The sequence below is a fragment of the Gallus gallus genome, chromosome 14, assembly GCF_016699485.2.
Source record: "Gallus gallus isolate bGalGal1 chromosome 14, bGalGal1.mat.broiler.GRCg7b, whole genome shotgun sequence".
NCBI lineage: Eukaryota > Metazoa > Chordata > Aves > Galliformes > Phasianidae > Gallus > Gallus gallus.
The window spans coordinates 6,165,756-6,182,398 of NC_052545.1; the positions used below are offsets into that span (position 1 = coordinate 6,165,756).

The 16,643-nt window shown below is 44.7% G+C and overlaps 1 protein-coding gene and 1 long non-coding RNA gene across 2 annotated transcripts; one reads left to right on the forward strand and one right to left on the reverse strand.

Moving 5' to 3' along the window:
• Positions 1 to 6,146: 6,146 nt before the first annotated feature.
• On the forward strand, positions 6,147 to 10,823 carry GFER (growth factor, augmenter of liver regeneration). The gene is made up of 3 exons (XM_414848.8): positions 6,147 to 6,372; positions 6,591 to 6,796; positions 7,688 to 10,823. Exons 1-3 carry the CDS (start codon positions 6,166 to 6,168, stop codon positions 7,848 to 7,850), a joined length of 576 nt encoding a protein of 191 aa, XP_414848.3. The 5' UTR covers positions 6,147 to 6,165; the 3' UTR covers positions 7,851 to 10,823.
• Positions 10,824 to 11,115: 292 nt separating this feature from the next.
• Positions 11,116 to 16,399, reverse strand: LOC101748639. The gene is made up of 3 exons (XR_005839964.2): positions 16,114 to 16,399; positions 15,838 to 16,018; positions 11,116 to 12,722 (listed from the first exon to the last, which is right to left on the reverse strand). It is a non-coding gene; the product is annotated as an uncharacterized LOC101748639 (long non-coding RNA).
• Positions 16,400 to 16,643: the final 244 nt, after the last annotated feature.

The following is a 16,643-nucleotide window of genomic DNA, read 5'->3' on the forward strand; positions in this document are numbered from 1 at the left end:
ATCTGAACTCTCTGAACACGTACCAGACCACTGGAGGAAGTTTAGATATATTTTCATTCTGTGTCTGTAAATACTGCGATTGCCAGTAAAGCAAGAAGAGTAATGGCCTTGTTTTTGACAATTCCAAAAGCTCTGCCACGTTTAGAAGCTCTCAGCGCAGTCATGTAGAGGCTGTAAAGCGGAAGCAAGACATAGAAAGCATCACCCAATGCTACAACAGGAGGGTGAGACTACGTGGAGGCTTGCAACCATCTGGGGCTGGCGATCCACCGCACTGCGTGGACAGCTGATGCTCTGGGATAGACTGCTTGGTGACAGGGACCTCAAAGCAAAGCATGAGCAAAACTAGCAGCCATGGTACTGCTTCTAGAGCACCCTCAAATCACCCCAAAACTATTGCAGATCAGTGCCACATTTGCAGGGACAGATGGAGAATGGACCAGAAGAATCTATTAACTCCACTTCTGTGTTGGCTCATTTGGGCACAAATCTCCTCAACAGTAAGTTGTGCTTACTGAATGTCTTCTGCTACTTTCACACCATCCTGCCCAGAATCAATACCTGCAGGTGTGTAACTATTAACTGCAGTCAGGAGCGACTGCCAGGAAGGAGAGCATTTGACTCCAAGTATCAGGCACTGTCATTGCATCATCGGTGTATATTTACACAGTTTTTGAGGTAGAGCAATTACTTTTTCTTTGATCGTTTTATGGGGTACATCATATAGCAGGTAATATGTGGCAGGGGACTGTCCAGCTTTGAGAAAGCAGAGCACAAATACAGATTTTTCTCCACAATTACTTCTGCCTCTGCCTGAACATGGGAGCAAAAGCAGAGCAGCTGCCCCTAAGAGCCCGCAGTCTGACAACTGAGCAGAGCTCATTTGGTGCTGCTGCAGGGCTGTTTACATGCACATGTAAAATGTCCATATGAAACAGACACCAAGGGTATGATTTTCTTTTCATTTCATACAAACCACGAATAACTTTTAGTTGGTGGATTGAACTGGAAGGCAAACAGGTGGAGTAAGACAATCATCCGAACCAATCCTATATCCACAAGAGCCAGAACTCGAGCCTTGCAGCAGCCGCTTCCAAAGCCCAACAAGCAGTGGTCATCTCACAAATACACGTGCATGAACAAAAAAGAGCCGTGTTACAAACGTCCTCTTCCACATACAGGATTAGGTCTGAGCTGCTCACGGCTGCAGGTGTGTGAGACCCGAACTCATGCATTTATCTTTTTATGTCCAACACAGGAGGAACTGCTGGAGTCAGTGATCCCCTGCAAACTCACTAGGGAAAGGCAGAGAGAAAAAGTCCTCCAGGCACACTTAAGATCCTGCAGCTGCGAGACAGAGAGAGCAAAAGGAAGGTGCTGTGCCATGGGCAAGGCAGAGGGGGGCCTTTGCTGGGAGTGATGCTGGTATGAGAGCTCAGACTTCTCCCCCATCACCTTCAGGATCAAAACCTGCCCTTTGCTGTTCTTGAAGGTCACCTGTGATAGCACATAACCTATCAGCACCTTTAATGAAAAGACCAGCTGCTAAAAGCCGATTTTAAGAGTACAAAGAGGTTTTAGACTTCCATTAAATAGAGAAACAGACACTGATTAAAGGGAAGAAAAAATCAAACACCGGAGTTGACAATAATATCCTTCACCTCATAAACAATAAGAAGTCCGACATTCACAAAGTCTCAGATGAGAGATTTCACAGTACTTAATCCAGAAGAAGGTATTTGATTTCCTCCTAACTCCTGCAGCTGCTGCACAGAAAGAGGTATTTTTCAGTGAGCAGCTGAATCCAATTCAGGACACAGCGGTCCCCAGGGCTGAACTTCACCAGTGGCTTACTCCCTCATGGAAGATTTCCTTAGTGATAATCTTAGTGAGGAAGAGTTGTGACAATGTGTGTGTAACAACTGGAGCCTGATGCAGTGGGGCTGCAGGACCCCTCTGTCCAGGTGGTTAACTTGCAGAGTCTGCCCAGCACCAAAAATGCATTCTGCAATACCCAGCAGTGGATTTTTGTTTGGATCACAGCAAATTGCCCACAGTGCAGGCCGATCTCCTGCCACAGGCAGGTGCCAGGGACACCCCCATTGTTGTCCCCATGCTCTGGGGTCCAGACCACTCCCAGGTCACTGGCAGCACAATTCCAGCCCCCAGTTGGTAAAAAACCATTGCAGCGTGGCAACCCCCAGACCTCACACGCACCAGCTGAGGGTGAAAGTACAGAGCAGATTTGTTGGTTTTCCCTTACGTGCCCTCGGGACACAGCCACCAAGGGCAGGGGAGAAAGCCACCCTCCTCAACCGGTGTGCTTATAACCCATAAAACACTAAAAAGACATTTACAAAGCACCTGTTGCAACAATTTCATAGCTCCTTTGTAAAAGTTGTGTGTTTTCCTAAGGTTACGCAAAGGGCAAAAATGTGTCTCAAGAATAAATCTTCCAGGAAGGATAAGAATGAAACTTAAGCCTATGGCAAGAGAAAGTTTCCTGCATCATTTCCTAGAGCAAAGAAACAAGAGGTGTTTGGTGAATGTTTTCCGTGGTAAGAGCACAGTGCCTGTGTGCTGAGACCCACTGCGGGGCAGGATGGAACCTCGGGAGCCCTGTGGAAAACATCCTCAGGAGCACAGCTCAATGGAAACCAAGCAAGGATCAGCCAATGTGCGCAAATACGGTTTTCATGCAGGCAAAATCTATTCTTGCTCCACATTAAGTGTGGTAAAATCTGGTCACAGACAAAACCATTGTATTGCTTGCAGATTAGTCAGAGAAATGCTCATCCTCCTGTTATCCTTTCCTCATTCCCTACCACCAACAAGCAGAATATGCAAAGTACCTCACTTATCTCTCTGGAGTTTCCTCCAGCACTGGGAGTCTAAGTAAAAAACTCACCTTTATTTCAGACTGAAGACTACACCTTTGTGCTCCTATTCCCTTTCATAAAACAGGGAAAGCAATGTTTAATCTTCACTCAACAATGTCGTGTAGAGAAGAGTCTAATGGAAAGCAAACTTGCTTTGGTGATGTTAATCCCTAACAAGTCAACACACTTTCATCATAATTGTTATACGAGGAAAATCTCTTCCTCCACCACCCATTAAGATTTACTGCTGTCCACTTGCTTTGACCTACTTCTGGAGAAAGGAATCATGCAAAAGTCAGGGAGAGCTGCAGAAGGGTGAGGAAGAAGACAGAACCCCCCAGGAGCACTGGTCCCGTACAGTGCACTTCTGAACAGGTCTCAGTATCCCAGGACAGATTGGTCAGGGTCTGATGCCCTGGCAGCGAGGTGTGAGGCATGGCAGTGAGCTCCTTCCTGCTTACAGGACACAGGTTCGTGTCTTCTGAAACTCTGCATGCAATGTGTTTCTTGTGTACAAGCAAAGCTGCTCAATATAAATGAATCATATGCCTAGAAATATACGCTGTGTTTTTTCTGCTGCTATTTCCTAGTTCACTGTGAGTTCTCAGCATAATGCATGACTAATTCTAATGATATCTTTCTAATTAGTTGGACTTGAGGCTCACAACCTTACCTGTGCACAGGTGTCAGCTTCCTGGCAGGGTTACAGTTATATTCAACTGGAAGTATCTACACAGTCATCCCAAAAACACAGTGACAGTCCTGAGGTATAGGGTAAGTCCTGAGAGGAATGGGGATGCCCTGAGAGGTTGTGGGATCTCCTCCCTGGAGATGTCCAATCCCACCTGGACGTGATGCTGGGCATCTGCTCTGGAGCAGGGTGGGACCAGAGGGACCCAGAGATGTCTCCAGCCTCAACCAGTCTGGGATTCTGTGAAAATTCTCTAAGGCACTTAAAATACATTCATAAGAAGTCAGTGATGTTTAGGTTTCCAAGTGAAGCAAAAGTCTCTGCAAGTATTATTCCCTGTTATCTGCTCAAAATCTAGTAACAGAGACAAGTACATGCCAGCAGGAAATCCAGACTGAGTATTACGTTCCCATATCCTTTGCATCCTAGAAAGTGGGCCATAAGGGTAGCAGCAAGAGTTGTGTCCTCTGTCTGTTAGTTGCACCAGCTACCTGTCAAAATTAGCAGGTTTTCTGTCAACATAACCATACCCAAATGCACATGCACCCTGCTGCAGCTGGGGGCCCAATTGTGGTGAGAAGAGCTGCTTGGCCTTCCTTGGAGTCTCCCTTCCTCGGGTTCTCCCCTCTTGCCTTGCTGCTGCTCTCAGCCCCCACTCCTGTGTGGGATGGAGGTGCCCAATCCAGCTGGCCAGAGGGTAAGCAGCAGGATGCGTGCCTGGCCTCACACACAGCTCAGCTCCTGCTACCGCCCCACTTCTGATATGGAGCACTCACTATCACCTGCCAGCTCGTGAGCCAGCTTAGTTAATGCCAAGATAAGAGCAGAACATCAAACAGCAGTCTTCCTCTCAGAAACACAAACACACCCTTTACTTTTTCTCCAGCACAGAGTATACCAACGCTTCCTGGTACATAGCGTCATTACATCCTCTATTCCAGTCACTGAGTGACTGTTAGAAAGATGTACCTATCCAGTAGGCTTTGATGAGCCCTGTCTTCCAGATACAATTATATCAAGCAAGATACGGATGTGTTGTTAGCAGAGCCTACTACAAGTCACCTCATGCCCGGACTGAGGCTGAGGAAGCCTCACCTGGGCAGTATCAGGGTGCTTCATCCTCACTGCAGGAGACAGACTGCACTTAGATTCAGTCAGAGACAGGAAAGTGGATATCCTCACTGTGATTTCTATATGAGCATTACAACATTTCTGCTCTTCTTGCTCCCTCTGACCAGAAAAGGGGCATGGGGAGCAACATTGAGCACAGATAGCACTTTAGGCAACAGCTTTTTTCGAATTTATGAACTATTTGCTTTCAAATAAAGATCAATCTTGCTTATATTTTAACTGACTAAATAAATGAAATCATTAACAAGAAAGCAAACAGACTGTTAACAGCCAATCAAGGACACTGCTTTGACTTACAAACATCTCTGCAACTATGTAATTGCCAGAAGGCTGAGCAGTAAAGCACTGCAGGAAATTCCCGTGGTGCCTCTTCTAGATACCAGTATACTCTTACTTCAGAATTTGAAGAAAAGCATGAGGTCATCAGCATCATTTAAATATTTACTGGTGTGCAGGAAAACAAATATAAAGAATATCTTTTCCTTTGCTAGGTTGTCCCTGTCATGCGTGAGATATATTTATATCTATAGCTGTCTACGACCTCAGACAAAGCCAGTAGCTGCAGTTGCTCGTGTTTCTTCTCCTTCCCATGCGAATAACTGTAACAAAATGCTTTCATGAAGTTGCAAATATGAAAAGCAGAGCCAGGCTCAAGGCCAGAGATCCAGATCATCAACGCAGTGCTGTGTGGACCAGGAAGCACATGGGCCATTCCCATGCAGAGCACACTAAGTTTTGAAATCTTTTCTAAGGGCAAATCCTTGAAGCATTTTCTTTGATGCGTTATCTACCAAAAACGCTTCACCACGCTGGGTTAAATATATCAGAATGTAAGAGCTGAAAATGAGCTATACTTTTCCAGCCCCTTTCACACAAATTGCGTCTCTGCAGAACCTGCAGCGGAACAGCACTTAATTTAACGACAGAGACGAGACTCAGGGTGCATTCCAAGTAGCTACAGAAGATCCAGGAAGGAACATCATGAGGAGATATGCAGCCATTTCTGCTTCTGGAGGGCTCCCTCCCCACAGCTGCTCAGGGGAACACGGGAGGATGGCACTGACCGAATGGGAACAGGGCTGTGTGTGTCAAAAATCCTACCCCAGGCGGACGATTTAAATCTTCTTCAGCTGCTGTTTTGGCCCACCTTCATCCCGGCCACGCATGTATTAAAGAAAATGCTGTGTTTTTCACTTGGCCTGTGGGACACGGAGAGGTGAAAAGTGGAAAGGGGTGCAAACTTGTGCGTTCTAGAGCTGATGGTGATCCACCCTACAGCCCGGAAACCCCGCTGAGGGCACAACAGCACTGAACCAAACAGAAGGAAAAGAGCAACCCTCTGACTTTACATCCTCAACCTCCCCGCTTCAAAATCTCAAGGAGCATTTCCATGATTTTTAGACCCAAACCGCCCTCTCAGGGCTGGGCGGCCGCCCACGGCCCACGGTGCACCGCGGCGCCAAGATGGCGGCGCCCAGTGAGGGCCGCCCCGGCCGCGGCGCTTCGTCGTTCCCTGGCACCGAAAGCGGCCCTTTCGCTTTCCCTTTCACCGTTCCGTCTGGGGCTGCCGGCTCCGGAGCGGAGGAGCAACCCAAGAAGCCGTGCAGGGCCTGTACGGATTTCAAGAGCTGGCTCCGCGAGCAGAAGAAGCAGGCAGCGGCGGGCGCCGTGGTAAGGCGGGGTGTGGGCCGGGGGCTGTGGTGAGGAGCGGGCCTCCCTCCTGCCCCTCAGCGCTGTGGGGCCGTACCCTTCTGCTTCCCCCTCCCTGGGGGTGCCAGGGGGCTCCCATTTTCTCCCCCTAGTACGTGTGGTACTGGCTTCTGTTGCTGTCCCTCCACCGTGATGCTTTCCCCCGCATGCCCCACAGCTCTCCTCCTTCCCTCCCTCAGGCCACGGTGGAGGAGAAGGAGCCGCCCCCCGACTGCCCCCTGGACAGCGAGCAGCTGGGCCGCAGCACCTGGGCCTTCCTGCACACCATGGCGGCCTACTACCCCGAGCGGCCCTCGGGCACCCAGCAGCAGGAGATGAGGGACTTCATCCACCTCTTCTCTAAGTTCTACCCGTGTGAGCACTGCGCTGAGGATCTGAGGGAAAGGTGAGTTGTCTCATCGGTTTCTTCCGTTGTGTGGTGCTTTTTTTTTTTTTTTTTTTTTTTGTTAATTGCTGAAGGGGCCTGAAATGCTGGCCTGCCGTGCGTATTTGCATACCTTTGCTCTTCCTCCTGTTGGGGTTTATAGGTGCTTGAACTCGTTTCTTCCTGCTGCATAGATCAAAGAAAGTCTTATTCAGAAAGCAAATACCTTTTCTAGTGTTGTTGGGTTAAGTGTTGCCTCCAAGGTGTCCCCGAGGCAGTTTATGGCCTTCTGGTTCAGACTGGACTTCCACACAACTATAGAATAAACCGTGACTTGAAATGATTCAGATTTTAGTAGGCAAGCATGCTTATATCTCAGAAGAGCCACAACCTCACAGCAGTGGAGGCAAACACTTGAAATGAGCTGTGATATTGGGTAATTTTCTACCCATTACTGTCAACACGTTTCACAAAAATTTGAACGTTTTTTTCTTTTTTTTTGATAATGAACATGCAAAAAAGGCTTGAAACCAAATTATCAAGTATCACATGGCTAAAAACCTGCTTAATGTTTTTCATTTATTGCTCTGCTAAGATTCTTTAAGAAAAATCAGTGTATTGATGGTCTCAAGTACTTCTTGCTGTTTATCACAGCTAAGCCTTTTGATTCCTCTGCCTTTTTCTATTGACAAGACTAGGAAATGAATGAAACCAGGTTAGTTGTGATCATTGGCATTTTTCTATGGAGGTTTGGCCTCTGATGATTACAGTGTGCTCTGTCCTGGGGTCCACTTGGAGTTCCTTTCATGGTAATAGAAATGGAGATTGGCTGTCTGTGTGCTACGTGCCTGCTTTGGGTATTGAAATTGGTGACTAAAGCAGTAACATTTGTTTCCTCTTCCCTGTTTGCAGATTGCGAACAAATCAGCCTGATACTAGCAACAGAAATAACTTCTCCCAGTGGTTATGTCTTCTTCACAATGAAGTGAACAGGAAACTGGGCAAATCTGAATTTGACTGCTCTCGTGTGGATGAGCGCTGGCGAGATGGTTGGAAAGATGGTAGTTGTGATTAAGCCATAGGGGACTGCTTTGGAAATCCAACAGATTCACTTTGGTGTTGAGTCACTACATAGAGATGTGCAAGTAAATATGTGTGAGCGCGTGTGTGCATGACTGAGACGGCTTGTGGAAATAAAGGTGGAACCAATTCTGAAAGCCAGTTTGAAAATCTTATGCTAATAGCACCTTGATAAATGATTGTATCAAATGCTTTGTCTGAGGGACTGAGGCCTTACATGTGGCATGGGAATTGCCAGAAATATGTGAAACTGAGTTACTTGACAAACTTGTGGATACTTTTTCATTACATTTCCTTATTTTAGGGGCATTTGCTTGTATCTTTGACTTGAATTCCTGTTTCTTGCACTCAGTTGTAGAGAGCTGCCCTGTGACATTTCGTGTTTATTTGTAGTTACTATCCTGATGTGTTAGAAATCTCATTGTCATTTTAACTTCTTTTGTTTTGATAGGGCAAATTCCTGCTGCCTATATCCCTTAAACTTTTTTAGAGATCTCTGATGCTTGTTGTTAGACTTGCTAAAAGACCTGAGAGCAGGTACATTTAATTTAAATGCTAAAATCATGGAACCTTGATTTCTCATTTTATTTTTGTGTTTCAGTTCATTATGCAAGAGGGTATCGTAGAAAAGGAGACTAGAACAGGACCAAAAGAACTATTGTGGAGTACCAGCTGGGTTAAATTCAGATGTTTTAAGTTGATTCCTCTTTTTCTTTCAATTCAGAAGCAGTATGACAAGTTCTACTGAGTTATTTGCTTTTAAAACTGATAACTTTTCATCTCTGCTATGAATTTTTGTCAATTGTGAAGATTGCTGTAATGAATCTGAGACTGATATTATCTGTAATGAAACATATTCAGATTTGTTTAGCATATAGTGTTTCTGAGCCATCATTTTGTTTTGAAATTCTTGATTGCTTCTTACTGATTTGGTTGCTATTTTGGTGTTTTCACCTAGGTAAAAATCTCTCTGGAACAAAAGGACTTTAAATACTCTTACAGTATTTGAGTCTTCCTTAAGACTGATATCAGCTTTAGGTAGAATTATTGCAGAGAAGACTCAAAGGATTCCCTCTGTAGAAACTGGTCTGTTCTATTGGCATTTTCCCTATGTCAGCTATATTGCATCAGTGTTACTGATACATAAGTATGAATTTCAGTTTCAAGTGAAATAGCAGCATAAATGATTTAATGAGTATAAATACATTTCTCTATAAAGTCACAGACACAAGGAAGTCTAAATACTTTCAAACTCTTAAAATATATATTGATATTATGCCCTTATTGCATTTTTTTTTCTGGGAAAGTTTGCAGGAGTTCGCACATGTCATGATAATAGGGGGCTTTTTCCTTCTGTATTTCCTGCTGAGCTTTTCCGTGCATGTTTTAGTAAGCTTCCTTATTTCGTGCACTACAGTAGGTTTGTAAATTTACTTTCGTTGAGAGAATGAGAGGTTCATGGAAATGGTAAATGGTACTTTTATAACAGTATTAGGGTGACGATAGCCTTTATCTGAGAACTTTGATCCCCAAACCTTCACGTGTGGGACTTCTTACTGTTGAGAAAAGCAAGCAGAACTTTGGAAATATGTTTGAATGTTTTATGGTGTACTAAAGCCTTTTCAAGTTGGATCTGTTAAAACAGTAAGACACAAATTTTTATGGACTGGTTATTCTGGGAAGTTTTATTTATCAGTGCTCCTAAACACAAAACCAACAAAAGTGATAAGTGTTTTATGAAGTATGCAATCTGACTTCCTACCTCATGGTGTTATGCGGGCTATTAAAAGTACTCAGAAAGTTTCCCAATTAGCATGTTGGTGTTCACAGAACAAATAAATTCCAGCCCCTGGTTCTTGTTTTTTAGTGGAAAAAAAACCCCAAAACAACAACAACAAAAAAAACCTACCAACAAACTAAATTCCCCAAATACATAGCCACTAGTGGGACGAAGACCAAGAAAAAGGCTGTACCCCTCCCTTTCTCAGACATGGCCTGAATTACCCAATTCTGTCATGGCAGTTTTAGCTCCTGGGGATGTGGACAAGCATTTTCTTCTGCACTTGGTTGTGCAGAAGAAGAAACTGGCTATTCTTCCTTTCTAATTTGCTCTCCACTTCTCTGTGACAGTTCTCTTGCCCATGGAGCAGATAATGAGATTTCTCACTGTTTGCATCAGCATAAATGAGTAGGTTGGTAAAGCAACTAGCTTGTCCCATTTCATATTAATACTAAAAATGAGCTAGGCCGGAGAATTATACCAAGTGTGCTTGGTCTTTGCTGCTAAGTCATTGGACCTGCTGTTGCCTTGTGCTGGCCAGCAGCTGGTGCTATGCAGGAGGGCTGCAGCTTCTGTCCATGTGCGGAGAGGATAAAAAAATTAAAACATTGTATATGCCTTTCAAAATCAGGGAGAGTGGCTATGGCAACACAGACCCTTTGTCTCCTTGTGTTGTCCAAGGAGATGGGAGAGTTGTGTGCAAGGAAAAGCTGCTTCTGTCAGCAGGTACTGTTTTGTTCTGACAGTGGGGCAGAGGAGGAGGAAGAACCTTAAAGCTGAAGCCATCATTTTCAGTGAATGAGCCCATACAATGAGGGCATGAGCTCTGGCTGCCAGGATGTTATTAGGGCAGTTTGTAATTTTGCTAAATTGTCATTTGGTAAAAATTTATGCTTACACTCTTCTCTCATATCTGTGGCTTTGCAGAAGAGCTCTGACTTACTGTTTCTCTGGCATAGCATCTCTGTGAGCTTGACTGTCCAAGAGAGGATATTTTGCTGCTCATTTATAACACATTTAAAGTTTTAATTGTATGTATGGAATTTCTATTGAAGGTTTTTGTACATAAAAAGAAGGGGGAAAATGTGAATTCTCTCCTAAATGCACTTCATTAAACCTAGTTTTAAAAGTAACTGTATTCAAATTATATTTCCTGTCAACGTGAAAATAATAAAGCAACTGAGCTTATTCCTAGCTTCCCTGCTGCATGAAGTCTTAGGAAGAGGTATTGCAGTGTAGTGGTATGTCTAACCTTCTGCTGTCTGTGCTTGACTGCTTTGCTGAAGTGTGATTCTGTGTGTATTGATTGGTTGAGGTGGGGCTGCAGCTGATTCTTTTCTGTTGTGCTTCTGAGTTGAGGCAATTCTCTTCAAACCTTGAAGCTATAAAAAGCAGCAGTGATTTTGCAGACCAGGTCCTTGCCTGTTAGTTTAGAGATGTGGTTTTTTTTTTAACCTGGGGACCAGTGAGATACTTTTAGTGATATGCTTCTAACAGCAGTGAAGGTAGCATTACAGTTGTAGTAGCTTAAATCTTGCTGCATTTGAGCTAGATGGCAGTTGAGGGTGTCATCCACTGGAGGGCGAAGTCTTTAACTGCAAATTCACTCCACAGCAATGCAGAGACAGTGAGGGGAGGCTGCTTCCTATCAGTATGAGGAACCCTTGCAAGAAAAGCGCAGTCAGGAGCAGGTGGTGCTTAAGGAGAGGTTATGAGACCTCGCTCGGTCACTGCTGCTATGTAATTGGTACCTAGGTAATGTTTCAGCTTCACAAAGTGAGTGTGTTAATGTTTTTATGGACTGCTTTCCATTCATAACTGGCTTCTCTTTCCTCTAAAAGCAAAGAGCAGGGAGCCACAAGGGGATTGTCATCATGAATGGGAGGCAGATCTGCTTGAGCAAGTGGCACGTGCAGATGTTGACGGAAGCAGCACTATGCCTTTGACATTTTTTCAGGGATTAGCTGTTCCTTTGCAGTGTGTTGGGTGTATACAGTCTCCTACTTGCACTGAGATTCTCTGGAGTGGCTTTGACTGCAGGTCTCTGCAGCCTGCTACAGGTTGTGGGTGTTATTTCTTCCCGTTACAGTTTTACAGGCTTGGAGAGGGTAAGGGGTTTGCTCTCCCCCTTGCTCCCCTCTCCTTCAGCATTGTTTTTTGTTGTTTTTTTTTTTTTTCTCCACTCTACAAATGGCTGTTCAGGCTTTTTGTCTGAGTGGTGGAGAGGAATTGCTCAGTATTTTGTATAGTCATTAATAAGCACTTCAGTAGAAACTGCCAATAAAGTTGTGTGAAGTCAACACTGATTTTTTTTTTTTTTAAGGCTAAAAGGAGAATGGAGGTAAAAGAAGTAAAGCAAAACCCATAGCACATAAGGTAGCCATCAGCTAGAACAGACAGGACTGTCAGCACTGAAGTCAGCTGGAGCACTGGCCTGGGTTGGTACATGTTGGGAGGAAGTGTATGTAACCACCATTGCTACTCTCTTGCCAGATCAGATGTTTGCACAATGAATTCATAGTCAAGGTTAGTAAAGGCTAATCCAGCCCTGAAAATTGCACTGATGAGCTCACAGCATCCAGCACTGGCTAGGCAGTGGCTCTGGCATTCAGGCCTGTTGAGTTCTGTTCCTGTTTACTGTGACCTTGCTTCATTGCTTGCTGCTGAAAGGTGCCCTCTGTTTCTATGCTTTGTCCTTGTGAAGGCTGTTGTGTTTTCTTTAGAGCACTCTTAATGCAGAAGTCTCTTCCTAGCCCAAGATTTTTTTTTTCTCCCAAATACTACATACCATCATGAATCTTGGCTTCTGTTGTCTGTTACTGCAGCATTCTCAGGTTTGTGTTAACTAGAGAAAATTTGCTTTGCACGTTAACCATGTAAACAGTAGAGGGCAACAAAGTCTGTATTTAGTTGACTTTCCCATTTCTTTCTTCCACTTCTTTAGAATAGCAAACTGCTTCAGTCCCTTTTGTGGATCCATGGGTGGAGATTTTGCTGACTTCAGTTACTTTGTAATGCATGCAATACCTCTTCTCTAATTGCATGATTTATAGGCAAATAACTTCAGCTGGCCAGCCCTCAGAGGTCCTGCAAGAAAGGGAACAGCTGAGTTGAATTACTGTCTTTCCCACAGCAGACACCAGGTAGCAACCTCACGCATTCTCTCAAAGCTTCTGTTTTACCCAGAATGCCAAGCTTTAGTTCTAACTTAAGTCCTGGTGTTTGGTGGGGACTTTCCTATAAAACACCAGGTTTGGTCAGGCAAAGCCAGACTTTGCCTGCTTCCTCTGTCACTGACATCTAGCTCATAGTAGTATGAATAGCGGATACTGAGACTGTGCTTTGTGTGCTGCTTCTTAGATGGGGTAAAAGGGAGATAGATGAGACAAGGCCCATGTGTGCAGAGCACGTGGCTGCAGAATTGAAAGTTGACTTCTTTCTTAACCATAAGCTTCTTGCTAGATTCCAGGTAAGTCACTTTATCTTCTGTAGCCACACTTCAGCTTCTGCAAAATGGGGATAAAAATAAGTTTCACCAGCCTTTGTATTTAGATGGCAGTCTCTTTGAGGGAGGCTATTTAAAAGTGTTTGCACTGTGCAGCCCTGGGTCCCAGATTGTTCACCATAATAAAATCACTCATCTTAATCTGTCCCACAAACCTCCTTTATGTCAGGCTACATCTTTCTTTAAAATCCAAGGACCCTGTTTGATATTTGCTGCGTTAAGCAGGAAGGCATTTCTTGTTTTCAGTATGTCACTACAAGTACCACTGTGCAAATGTTCTAGCCCTTTTTTTTTGCTCAGAACTTGCATCCACAACTGTGGATGTTGAACTACATTGTAGCGCAGGCTGAAACAATAATAACAAAATACCTGAGCTGAGAGCGCTCTTTTGGACACAGAGCTTAATGTAACTCAAATGAGAACTGCAGAAGCTGTGCATGTCAGAGCATAGCTTGAGCTGTTCAGAGGCTGCCCTGTGTCCTTGTAGCTGTCAGCTCTGCTCTCATTATCATACGTCCTTATCTGTAACAGTATCATGCAGGTAGCAGAATACAAGCAACGAAGTCAACTTTTTGACCAAGACCTACACAGTGTGACTACTTGTTGTGATCCTAACAAAATCAGTTTGGAAAATAGCTAGGGATCTTATTTCCCTCTTACCTTGCTCTTCCCAGTTTGTCTGTGTGCTATCACATAGCAGAGTTCAGCCCAGGTACTGAATCAGATTAGATTACCTATTTGCAGAAAGCCCCAAACTTTTTGTGCTATGAAATATTTTGGGAAGAAGCAAAGAAGTTTAGCAGATAAGACATCAAGCCTGCAACTTCACCACTGAAAGCGTTTGGAAACCTGGTTCGTTTTTTACGCAAGTTCTGACATCTCTTCTAAACAAATGCTATCTTGATTAATTGAATTCTGCTACCCAGATCTTCCCCAGTGAGTAAAGCTTTCTGCATTTTTTGTAGCATACTTATCTTTTGTTTATACTTCCATGGCAAGTGCTGAATCCCACCTAAGAAATGGCCACATTTCAGAAGTGGATGAGTAACCATCTAATAGGGGATCTTCCAGATATTTTTTGATCTCTTAGAGCACAGGGTAGGAAGTAGCTTTCTAGTGATGCAGTTCTAAGGTATTGATAATCAGGATTTCCATTCTCTCTGTTACTGGATCCTGAATTTCTAAGCACCTCTCAAAAATAATTCCATTGACTGTCCTGTTTTCTAAAGACTAATGGCCGAAAGCAGTGTTAGCCAAACTCTAATGAATGTAAAGCAAAGCATTTCAGAGTAAGAAGTAAATGAACATATATCAGAAGGACTGCTTCAAGCATGCTGTTCAAGCAGTGTAAAGGGCAAGCTCTTTTACCACCTGCGCCTGTATAAAAGGCATCAGGCCTCATGGAACTGCTGAAATCAATGGGCTGTAAACCATGGCTGAAGCCTGCCTGTCTCCCTCAGGCCATGCTGCTGCTGCAGAGTGCTTGCTTTCTGCTCATTTGAATTGCTGGGCTGAAGCAGCTTTGCTATAAATACATTGTCAAAACTATTCTGAGGGCTGGGCAGTTTCACATCAGTATTTTTCTTTGGGGTTATTAAAGTAGTAATTGAGGCCAACCAGTTGTTCCATTTGCAGAGGCAGTGGGACATTCCACTGCTCCCTTCCACCACAGAGAAAATCTGATCTGTCTTGCTGGAAGAACTTGTGTTAACTCTTCTTGGCCATGACCAGACTCCCTCTGACCAGATCCTGATCCCAGGAATGGCAGCACTCACGTTGTGAAGCAGGATGCATTAACCTCAGCAGTCTGCTGGGAAACTTGCAAATAATGTTCTACGCAGAATGGTGCTAGCATAGCTTACGGTCATTCAGCTGACAAGGTGGTAAGCTTTCATACATCGGTTATGTTCAGTCATGTGCTCTTGAACAAAACATTGCCACTCTTACCTCTGTGGAGCTGGCTGAAACCAGCCCTTCGCTGAGTGAGTAGAGCTGATTTGAATGCATTTGGAAAGAGGTGGCCCCTCATCTTGTTTTCTGAGGGACATTGCATCCGGGTACTTGCCCCACATGAAAAACAAACTGTGTTTTTTTTTTATGTGTGTGTGTGTGTGTGTGTGTGTGCATGTTGTAGGCAAAGATTAGGAAGTCATGACTACAGGCAGCATGAGGCAAACCCTTGTTTTGCACCACTGAACTCATGTAAAATGAAAACATAGGCAGATCTCAGGCACCTGTCTGCTTGCTGCTCCATTTCCTCCCTGTCACTGAAATCTGGGGGGAACAGTAAATGCAGACAACTTGTGAAAGCTGAATAAATGCTCTGGGAAGTGCACTTCCAAACACTCTTCTTTTTCCCCATTTGATGAGGAAAGTGTTCAAGATCTTTGCCTATTGCTGCTGTCTCACTATAGCTGTGAGCTTATTTGCAGCAAGAGGAAGTGAAATAGAAATACAGTTTACATGCAGACTAGAGATGGCTACTGAACAGATTCAGGCAGTACCCTGGTCCTGTTGTTCTTTGTGTTGTCCAGAACATGCCCTGATGGCCCAGCTGGGCAGTGGAGCTGTGGCAGTGGGAGCAGAGCTGTAACCCTGGGCTAACAGACATGATGACTTTTTCTCAAAGCATTCAAATGATTTTTGAGGTCACTGGAACAGCTGCTGTAAGCTTTTGAAGCTGTTTGAAAATCTCACCTGTGATAACCCTTTAGATGAATGTGTTCTTAGTTCTTAACATGCATTTCAGGTGATGCTCTTGGTGCTGGGGTGAAAGCCCTGGCCAGGCCCATGGGACTGCTTTCCATGGGAGGAAAGCAGGGGGTCCCAGTGTGACGTTCTCTTCTTTTTCACATAGTAAAATGGGAATTGTACTGAGCTGGTGACATAGAGGAATGAAAGGCTGAATCATGCTTTTCCTGCTGAGAGTCAGAAATAAACCCTGATCCCACCTGCCAGAAAGAACAGACTCACAAAGGTGAAAAAGGCCCCAATGAGCTGGCCCAGCAATGTGGCAATCCTCTGCTTTTTGCGGTGTTTTGCTCAATAAGGGATTAGCACTCCTGCTCCACCCATACCCCATGTGATCCAGCAGCAACAGCACAGGTCCCCCTGCACGGACAGAGAGCTGCACAGGTCTGGGGGAGGTGGTGATGGAGCACCTGCAGCCCCCAGCTTTGCCTGCAGGCCTGCTCGGTGCCAGCCGTGCATGCGTACTGCTCCCTGCGCCTTCCCTGCAGTTCCTGTCCGAAGCAGAGATGATGTCAGAGTTGTCATGGTATCGGTATCTATGGAACCAGGATCATCGTCACGGTGCTACGAAAGCTAAGGAGCCAGGTCCTGGAGCCGTGGGGGGAAACTCCCTTTGTAATAATTGAGGGTTTCCCTCTGTAATCCTTCTTGTCCTTTCTCTCCTTTGTCTTTTCCCTGGGGAAGGGATGGGTCTTGGCATCTTCCTGTCCCACAGCTCTGGTTGCCTCCCTTCCCACTCAAGCAAAGTGGGA